Here is a 10075-nt window from a genome sequence, read left to right as displayed (position 1 = left end):
TCATCATATAGGTGTAGAAACTGGGGTCTGCTGGATGTGGCCAGGACATGGCCAAACGCTGCCTCTTATCCTTCATCCTCCTGTTTTGGAACCACACCTGCACACAAAACCAAGCGGTTCCTAAGCCTTTAGCAAAAAATAATAGCAGGTGAAGTGCACCTGTCCACTGTTGTCTTATAAGCCGGGAAACCGTTTCATTCCTTTTTAGAAAAAAGTGTTTTGTGGAATGTGCAAAATAAGCCTCCTGTATTTGTGTGGAAATTGCCTTTGTGGCTTTGTAGTCACATTACAAAGCTATTCAGTGGAATTACAAATCAAACACAAGTTCTTGTTTGGCCTTGTATAAATTATAATAAGACAATCTGTCTGGCAAGTGCAAAACAAACCGTGTTATCAAGACAAAGTAGAGGGCCAGTACACGTTTAAATTACATTTGGATGAGATTGAATACAATTTTCATGGTGATCAATTCAAAACAACTAGCTCAAGTTTCCTTACCTCGTGGTGTGTGTGTGTGTGTGTGTGTGTGTGTGTGTGTGTGTGTGTGTGTGTGTGTGTGTGTGTGTGTGTGTGTGTGTGTGTGTGTGTTAGCTAGCATCTGGCTACTGTGCACAAGCTGGCTAATCTATTTTTACGAACGAGTAGAACGTTACAAATAAAAACACTTTAGTCAAAGAAAGTCACTTCCACCCAGTGCCATCATTCGGTCTTACCTTAATTGTAGTTTCAGGTAAATTCAGCGCTGCAGCCAGTTCACATCTCCTCGGTCTCGAAACATAATTTTCCCTGTAAAACTCCTTCTCCAGCCTGCCAATCTGTTCCCTCGTAAACGCCGTTCGGTACCTTCTCACCTGGTCCGCGTTTGAGCTGTTGGAGCTTCCAATCGAGTTACCGTTCATGTTGGACATGGATGAGCTGTTTGATGCCCCAGAGTCTCTGTCTGAATATCCTAAAAATGAGAAGAGGCAAAGTTGTAAGACACTACATAATTGTCAACAAAACAATTAACAATGCTTGTGTTTAACATTTATTGAGAACAATTCCTATTAAAAGGATACATAACAGCTAAAAAATACAACCATGTTGAGTTTCCTTTACATTTATCATTGATTTCCAGTTTAAAATAAATGAATTCTAAATTGTTCTTGTAACAGAATCAACCGATTTATTTTACTGCAATTTCCAGAAAATAAAAATTTCCACATAACGTTATATGTGCGTAAAACCAGAATTAGTCAAATAATATGTAATTTAAATGCCTCTGAAGAAAGAAATGCTGAAATCTACCTTTATTATTTTCCTTGTGTTGGCTCACACTGCCCGGGGAGCGATGAGATGGGCATCCCACTTCAACATCACTGTTAATATCGGAGTCTGGAGAAACTTCTGCGTACATGCTCATTTTCTTCCTGTTTTCTGAGGAGGATATCTCTGTGGACGAGGTATCGTGGTGTGGGGCGAACAAACTGTCGATTTCGAATTTCCCTTTCGTGGGGATATCCCCAAGACTCCCGTGCAGCGAGCCGGAGGTTAGTCGTGGGCTTAGGCGGCCACTGTGTTGGGAATTTTCCAGGGCCTCCAACACCGTGTTTCCATTCGAGTCCGACAGATTGGATAGCCTCTTCCCGGCCACTGGGCTGTGTAGACCCCGCTCCATCAGGATCATCTCTTTTCTTATCCTCTCCATCATGGAAGATTTCTCCGATAAAAAAGGCAAAAGTTCCAAGTGTGGTGCTCCGGTGAGTTGTGGCGGCAGCGCTAATCCGCATGCAGCTCTGCAGTCCTCTCTAAATAATATAACACCTTTTTATGAGCGAGACGGCAGAAAGAGAGCAGAGAAAACCAAAGGCGTGCAACGAATGACTGCTCAAAATGACCCGTGCATCCTCTATCCAGTCCAAAATGTCATTCATCAAAAAAGAGGTTTGCAGGCGGAGAGAAAGGTGCGCGTGCAGCCCTTGGAATGATCATTTATTGTAACAGGTTTATAAGCAAATAAATACACGCGCCCTGTCAGCTGATGATGGAGGCGGCCTGCGGTCAGACGCACGGATCCAGGTGGAGTGGGAGAGGAGAGGAGAGAAGTGAGGAGAGGAGAGGAGAGAAGTGAAGAGTGGAGCTTGTGTCCCTCGCTTGATCAGAGGCAGCTTTAGATCGCTCCTGGGCTTGGCCTCTGGGGTGAAATTGACAGTCTGATTAATAAAATGAGCGCGGCAACATTTCCCTCTTCATTTAGGAATATCATTACACTTTGATTCTCTATTGTTCCTCCCTTCTGTTGTCGCCACCTCCCTCTGTTTTTTTTCCTTTTTTTCAACTGTCGATAATTTCACTCAGCCTGTTTCGAATCTCAATTTGGTTAATAGTCCTATGCGCTTTCGTTTCGCAAAAAGCCTTTAAAAAATACAAAGGAATAATTGTGCATTTTTGGAAACGGCAACATATAATCAGTTAAAAGAAAGTGTTATTGGGAAGATATTTTTACGTAAATGACCCGAATACAGGCTGCCCTGTCTTATAACTTGATGACAGTGACTGCTGTAGATCAGTAATTATTTCGATATGAACGAATAACACTTCGAATTGAATTTGTTCTACTTAAAGCCATGTGTAGCCTATTGTGTGGATTACAATAAAACGACGCAATTTCATCTTCAACAATTGTGGAACGATGTTGAATGCTCCAGTTGAATGTTAATTCAATCACGATTTTGAAAAGCGGATTTTTTCTTCAGACCAATAATGCCATAGCTTGCTGTGTCTCCCAATAGTATAAGTTTAATAATTGCACACTTCAGTCACACATTGTCTAATTTCAGCACCATGCAGTCTGATGGGGGAAACAGTGGCGTAATAGAATCAGGTCTGCATCCAGTCACTATGCAGAAGTGTCATCATGAATCATAATTATGATGAATTACACCACACGCCTTTTATAATGGGCTCATAGGGGAAAAACGCTCATGTAATGCTGATATATTTTGGTGCAAAATAAAGTATTATTTCGCATGCTTTTAGCATTTTCTTGACTGTACACCCTCCGTGCTTCAATTGTGAAATTAATGACGAGAGAGGGAAATTAAGTGCCATGATATCGAGATTAGAGTGAGCAAGCGTGGAATGTGGTGAGGGACTAGCTCGTAATGGCGAGGTTAACGGGGAATGCGCGCGGTGTCCCTGCTGCGTACGGCAGGGGAGCTAGACAGCTGCACGAGGGAAGACTCATCCGTGTCCTCTGGCGCCCCCAACAGCTTTCTTATAACAATGCAACACTCCGTGTCTCCTTTTAAAAGCATTTTGGGCCCTCGGCGTTCACAACTATAAGTCCATGTAGCCTATCTCCAAAAAACAATGTTAAGTGCCAGGACCCCGTTTCTCAATTTACTTGGTTGCCAATGGAAATTAGCCTACTGAAGCCAACCAAAGTTGTCAACTGATTTAGGCAACTGGCAATGATGCTTTTGAGAAACATACCCATGGGTAGTTGTTGTGAAGTTTCCTGTGTTGTAAAATGTTATCCAGACATTGGCCACCGTACATTGTATTCAATGTCCTCCCAGCTGTTAGATAATTAAAGCTTTACACCAGAATTAAGGGAGCCTTAATCATGCGCTAATGACACCTGCCACGGTTAAAATTCGAGTTTCATCAATCTATTTTGGGGGAAAGCTCAGAGAGATCATTGGGCAAATGCATAGAGGGCCAATAGATCATGGTCTGCACATTAAAAAAAAAAAAAAACCTACCACACATTTTTAATCAACTACATAAAATGTTTTTTTCTGCTTTAATTGTGGCCTTATGATGTTCAGAACACGTTTGAACTTGCCTGATTATCATAGACTTGCAATCGAGATAGAAGCAACGCCGCCGAAGGTGTTGCGTCACTAGGAGGGCGCAGCCTGGCTACGTTTGAACAAAGAGCATGCAATTTTGTGATTTAAAAATTAGTGTTCACAAACGCGGCAAAAACAAACATCAGAGGATGTCCGGGCGTTTTGCATCCAAGTTGACTTCGACCTTGACAAAGGAATACACACAGTGGCCTACATTTCAATTAATCGTATTGTATGCGGCATTAGGGGCTGCACCCTTGCACGGGTGAGGCATAAATGCTATTTTGTTGGGTGCAATGTGCAGTGAACACTTGTGTGCTGTAAAGTGCTGTATCACAATGACAATGGGAGTTGGAGTTTCCCAATCGGGCTTTTAACTGAGTGTGTGCAGGTGTGCATGCTTGACTGTGCGTTGATGTGCGCATTATTATCATATTAATGTAATTTAAACATGCAACCGTATTCACTAATCATTCAACAGTCCAACGCCCCTCGCCTAAACAGAGATTCTATGAGTAGTCTATCCAGTTACTGCCTACAAGTTGAGATCCGTCAAGAAGACTAGGGGACATTGTTGTTGTGACTTGGTCTACAAGCAAACAGCAGGTGACCACCTTTTTAGTTTAAGACAGTCGTCTGGTTTTGTTTCCGACTCTTCAAATTAGTCTGGTTAGGAAGTCGTTTAACTCCACAGATGTTGCAGTCTGGTCTGCGTGTGGCTTGGGCGACTAGAGCTGGGTTCGCCAACCGAGCCCCTGTCCGAACTTCCACTGTATAAACACATGGAGCCATCTAGCGACAGCATTGCATCGTTGCAGTTTGTCACGGGCAAGACGCATGTTGCCATAAACAGAGTTAATCTAAAAAGTTTGACTTCACCTCCATCAACATAATTTAGGCTACATCTGGAAGCCAAAATGTGGGATTGATTTTGTAATTGTCCGAGTGTTTGGAAACTAGAGCTAATATTTTGCGTGGCCTATTATGTTAATTTACATTTTTTTTCCGTTTTACATTTGTTCTGTGCCATCTTGCTTATGAATTAAAAAAAACAATGGTGAGTTTTTAAACGTTAATGTAATTTGGGTGTGATGCACCCAATTATGGCATAAAATATATAGGCTATTAAAAAAACACATCAATATGAGACTCTTCTGGCCTGAAACTAGAACTAAGATTTAACTCAAAGGTTTGAGTTGATCAAGTAGCGCGATGGCACGCGGACCTCTTTTTGGAATCCACCACACAAGACTTTTTCGAGATTGTTATACAAAGCATGCGTAATGCCTTGGCATGGAACACGACCTTAAGTCCCCTGTCTGATGTTCACGTTCAAGGTCAAAATAGGCCTAAGCTCGCGACGTTGCTCCGACCTCCGACGGCGGCCACTAGAAGTAGTCCACGTTTTATTTGTGTAGTTTAGGCTCTGGTCGACTTTGTTACCAGAATGAGTAAAACCAAGTGCGGCGGAGTTGTAGGCAGTTCAGTTTGTCGAATACCGTGGCTAACGCCCATACCTTGGGCGGCAAACATGTTGCTGGCAGGATTTGTCACAACTACAGAAGTGCGTTTGTTTTGTGATCTGGTGTATGAGGACATGGGTTTGCCAAGTGAAATGCCCCCGTAGGCCTAACTACAAAATGTCAGATATCAACAGGACTCTAAATTAACTTTTTTCATCACTAAATGACTATGTTAATCTCACTAGCCAAACACACATTCACTAATGGGTCAAAGTGGCTAGTAAGTTGGTCTTTTCTAAAAGCCAAACTGCAATTTCACCAGCATTTGGCCGGTTGGCTGGTGATAATTTAGAGTCTTGGATATCAATGTATAGATCTAGAACGTGTGGGAAAATGTAACTGTGGAACACAACTTGAAAAGGCTACTCGAAAGTAAGCCATCTAGGTTTGCGTCTATTAAAACACGTTTTGAATTAAACTGAAGTGTATAGGCAAATATTACAATATTATAATTGCTCCCGATAATTCTACTATAATTATTAGGCCTATATCATTATTACAATTACTGTCTTTGTATTTTAGCCCAAGTATTAGCCTAATGGACCTACACATTGTGTTGAGGTTGACCGTATAAGTCTACCATTAAGAAAATAAAAGAAGTGTTCCCGAAAATTATTTTTCACTTTTTACTGCACTGGCCTATCAATCCAAGGCTGGGTCCCTATATGCCTGACCTATACATTCAGGTTACTTTAACATAGTTCAGTAGCCTACTTAAGCCTAATCAAACACAATATAGAAAGTCTAATTGCAACCCTTAGAGTGTGCGCAAAACATTCCAAACTCCAGTTCTGTTTGCGCAATTTCGAAAGACATGAAATGAGCTGTTCTTATTCGTTCAAGTTATGTTGGTTAACTTTTGGCATACCATTGCAATCCCACTAGAGCTATATGCCTCCTCACCTATACAGTCAGGTTACTATAACATAGTTCAGTACTTAAGCCTAATCAAACACAATTTACAAAGTCTAATTGCAACACTTAAAGTGTGCGCAAAACTTATTCCGAACTTCAGTTCTGTTTGCGCAATTTTGAAATACATGAAATGAGCTGCTCTTATCCGTTCAAACTATGTTGGTTAACTTTTGGCATTATTTCAATCCCACAAGAGCAAAACAACTGTGGCATGTTTAAGTATTGAGAGACTGAAATGGCTTGTTTTGCATTCTAGTTGCCCTCTTCCACAGAAAACCTTTCAACCTATAGTTTTAAGAAATAGTCAAGTTCACGTACAGCAATTTGCGTTCAAGCAAAGGCAAAGTGTGTGTGTGTGGTGTGTATGCGTCTGTGTAATTTGCATGTCACGTGAGCATAACTGGCCAACCATTTGTCCTGTTGTAGCAGTTGTGTAATTAGTTTGGAAAAATATAAAAGGTTATCTGTCATCTGCTGAGATTTGGCCATATGACCCATGGAGAACAGCGCATTGAGACTCTATGTGCGATAAAATAACAATCGAAGAACAGATGAGAAGTTTGACGTTACAAAAAGGAGCGGATTCCGTCATCTAGCCATGGAGGGTTTAGGGGGGGATGTGCCGCCAGCACACAACAGAAGTTTTTATCCATCCGCATTCGGCGCACATACTACCGCCCGAAGTGCGCCAGGAGCGGTGTATGCGGTCGGGGACCGATCAAACTCATTTAGCCATGACTCTTTTAAGGCGTACGGCTCATTACCCACCTCAAGCGCCTCAAACACGTCTGTCGCCTTCGGCTGTCAGTTCGGCAACAGTTGCTACAGCTGCAAGATACCACACAGTCCATGTTTTCAGCAGAGCGTGCTCAAACATTCCGCTAATGGATCTCTTGGTGGACATTCCGACAAATCAGTGGATATGGCTAATTTTCCCACCACTAACCTCCATTGCAGTGAAATGCATGGGAGGCCGAAAGACTTTGGAGTGTATCAGGGGTTCCCAGCCCACTATCCTCGAATTCCTGGATACATTGATGTACCTGTTGTGCCACGGAGTAGCAGTTCTGACCCACGACACGAAGCTGTCTTACCAGTAGAGAGCTATCAGCCTTGGGGCTGGTCAAGTAGTTGGGGTAGCCAACTTTACTGTGCCAAAGAACAGAACCAAAACACGCATATATGGAAATCTTCTCTTGCAGGTATGAAAAAACACGTCCTCTGATTCACATTACAACTTAGATATACTGAGATATAGAATTAAATACCAACGAGAGTGAGTCTTGTGTGGTACATTGCGTCACTCATTTCAGCATGTTCTTGGACGGTTGGTAGCATTATAACTAGGAGGAAATAGCCATTTGATGTGATAAATGATAATAAGTAAGCTCTGTTGTCAAAGTGATTATTATGGGATATATCACATTGATGCGCAAAACTACTTTACGCACACACATTTTCCTCTCAGCTACACGACAACATATTTTGAGCTGGCAAACCTTAACGACAAGTTTTGTTCATCTTGTATTTCCCTTTTAGAGGATGCAACGCTTAGCCAGCCCGACGTCAGCACCTTTTACCGGCGTGGAAGGAAGAAAAGAGTTCCATACTCGAAGATCCAGCTCAAGGAACTTGAACGGGAGTATACCGTCAACAAATTTATTACAAGAGACAAAAGACGACGAATAGCGTCTTGTACCAACTTGACCGAGAGACAAGTGACTATATGGTTTCAGAACCGGCGCGTCAAAGACAAGAAAATTGTTTCGAAAACGTCGAAAGACTTTGTGCCTTTTTCATGAAGTCCCTAGATCCTCTTTTGTACATTCTGCCTGACCTCAGGGACATTAATAGTGTGTGTGTTTGTGTGTGTGTGTGTGTGTGTGTGTGTGTGTGTGTGCGCGCGCGTGTGTGTGCGTGCGTGTGTGTAGACTCACAATAGACCACACACTCAGATGGTCTAATTCTGTCGTTTTCAGCAAGTGCACAGGTCCCCCCCCTTCACCATAATAGAGATCATGCAAAGGGTTACATCTTTCTCGTTTTTCGATTTAAAAAATAAACTCATACAGTTAGGCTATAAACATCATATTGCCACTATCTTCTTTTGTGCTTTCCTTGGTAAAGATGTGTGACTCTTTGCCAAGACGTCATCTTGTGTGAGAATTAAAATAAAAATGAATTGAACTGTGTGCTGCTGGACAACGTTTTTAATATAGGCCTATATTGGTCAGAATGATGAGCAGCATTTGATGCAACATTTTGATCAGTGGTGTAGTCTACATTTTTAAGTGGGTATACTGTATATTTGAGTATTTTTTGAGGTGGGTATACTGTATATATTTGCGCTTTTCCAGATAATGGATCAATCAATTTTAGGTGGGTGTACTGAAATCCCAGAAACTTGGAACTGGGTATACTGCGTAGGCCTATAGGCTACCTGGGTTTTACGTATACACCACTGATTTTGATACCAGCATCTGTGGATGCTGATTGTTAAATGTTGATTTATTTCAAACGTCAAATAATTCCCACATTTGAAGCTCCGAAGATGGTCAGATCGTTGTCTATTCTCGCTGACCTCTGTAATATCTTAAGAGCCTTATGTTGGACATAAAATGCTTACATTGGATTAAAGTTCTCGCCCCCTTCACCCCTAAGAGAATGTTTGAATTCGGCTGAAATTGGCTGATGTTACCTGCATTGCGCCCATGTAAACTAATTAAACTAAACTAACTGTTGTACTCTTATATGCACTTTCAGACTGTCAACTTCAATGCCAATATTTTGTGAAGTCGGCCTTCAAAAAAGTGTTGCGCATGGGCCACTTTTGCAATGTCGCTTCTCTGTGCGTAAATTGGCCTATGTTTAATTATTACACAGTTCTGATGCAGGGCTTACTTACATCTTGGTCAGAGTTATGCATCTTTCTATAAAGCGTTTAGAAAGCCACACTGGGTGTAACGCTCTCTGTCGGACTGCATTATCAGTTGCGGAAATGGAAAACCCAAAAGCGGTTTATTGCGCACTGTTTTAATTGCATGCAATGCCATAACTGCAATCAGCAAATTCTGCTCCTACCATTGACCTTGACATGTTTTCTCATGGTCTGCGACCTTGACTGGAGTGGTGCTAAAGCCCCAATTAAACTCTTCCATTCATTGGCGTCTGTCGCCATCTGCTGGTGGTGAAGGGCAACCGCAGTTGAGTTAGTGAGGCTCTTTTCTCTTTTCAAATGTGTCTGTGTGGACGACGGAACTCTCGGAGCTCTCTTTCAGTTAGGCCCAAGTTAGCCTGTCCTTGTATGAAATGTACACATAAGTAAGTGTCTTTGTGTTTTTCTGTTCTAATTAAACTGCTCCTCCTGGGCTGAGTAGGGAGACTTCCAGATGCAAACAGAAAAAACAACGACGGTTTTATTTGCCCTGCTTTCAGTAACAGGATATTAACAACGACACACTGAATCATACCTATTTTCTAAACACCATTCATTTTCTACAGATACTACAGTTGGCTTAGGTAGGCCTATGGATTTATTTATGAACTTGGGGTGATGGACTCCCATCACTGTTTTTTGTATGTTGACCTTGAACTAAGCCTAGAAGTAAACTGGTATTATCGAGAACTATTTGGAAATGGTGGGAGATGGGTATGACTATTTGGAAATGCCTTATGTTGCTTGCAGTGGTGTAGTCTACGTATAACGCGGGTATACGGAGTATACCCACTTCTAAATTTCAGGGATCGCAGTATACCCACTTAAAAATGATTGATCCATTATTTTGAATGGCACAAATATAT

The 10075-nt window shown here is 41.8% G+C and overlaps 2 protein-coding genes across 2 annotated transcripts in view; one reads left to right on the top strand and one right to left on the bottom strand.

The window, feature by feature from the left end:
* evx2 (even-skipped homeobox 2) overlaps nt 1–1690 on the bottom strand; it is a 2205-nt gene extending 515 nt beyond the window's left edge. The window contains exons 1-3 of the mRNA XM_063214492.1: nt 1288–1690; nt 714–949; nt 1–97 (exon numbers count right to left, since the gene is read on the bottom strand). The exon at nt 1–97 is cut by the window's left edge and continues 515 nt beyond it. Coding sequence (XP_063070562.1) covers nt 1–97; nt 714–949; nt 1288–1690 — 736 coding nt within the window. The remainder of the gene's footprint in view (nt 98–713; nt 950–1287) is intronic.
* A 5182-nt stretch (nt 1691–6872) lies between these two features.
* Nucleotides 6873–8345, top strand: hoxd13a (homeobox D13a). The gene is made up of 2 exons (XM_063214493.1): nt 6873–7476; nt 7814–8345. The coding sequence occupies exons 1-2, from the start codon at nt 6873–6875 to the stop codon at nt 8074–8076; spliced, it is 867 nt and encodes a 288-aa protein (XP_063070563.1). The 3' UTR covers nt 8077–8345.
* The last annotated feature ends 1730 nt before the right edge of the window (nt 8346–10075 follow it).

This window comes from Engraulis encrasicolus, chromosome 13, assembly GCF_034702125.1.
Source record: "Engraulis encrasicolus isolate BLACKSEA-1 chromosome 13, IST_EnEncr_1.0, whole genome shotgun sequence".
Taxonomy (NCBI): domain Eukaryota; kingdom Metazoa; phylum Chordata; class Actinopteri; order Clupeiformes; family Engraulidae; genus Engraulis; species Engraulis encrasicolus.
Note: the sequence above shows the minus strand (reverse complement) of the source record. Positions and strands in the feature narration are given on the sequence as shown.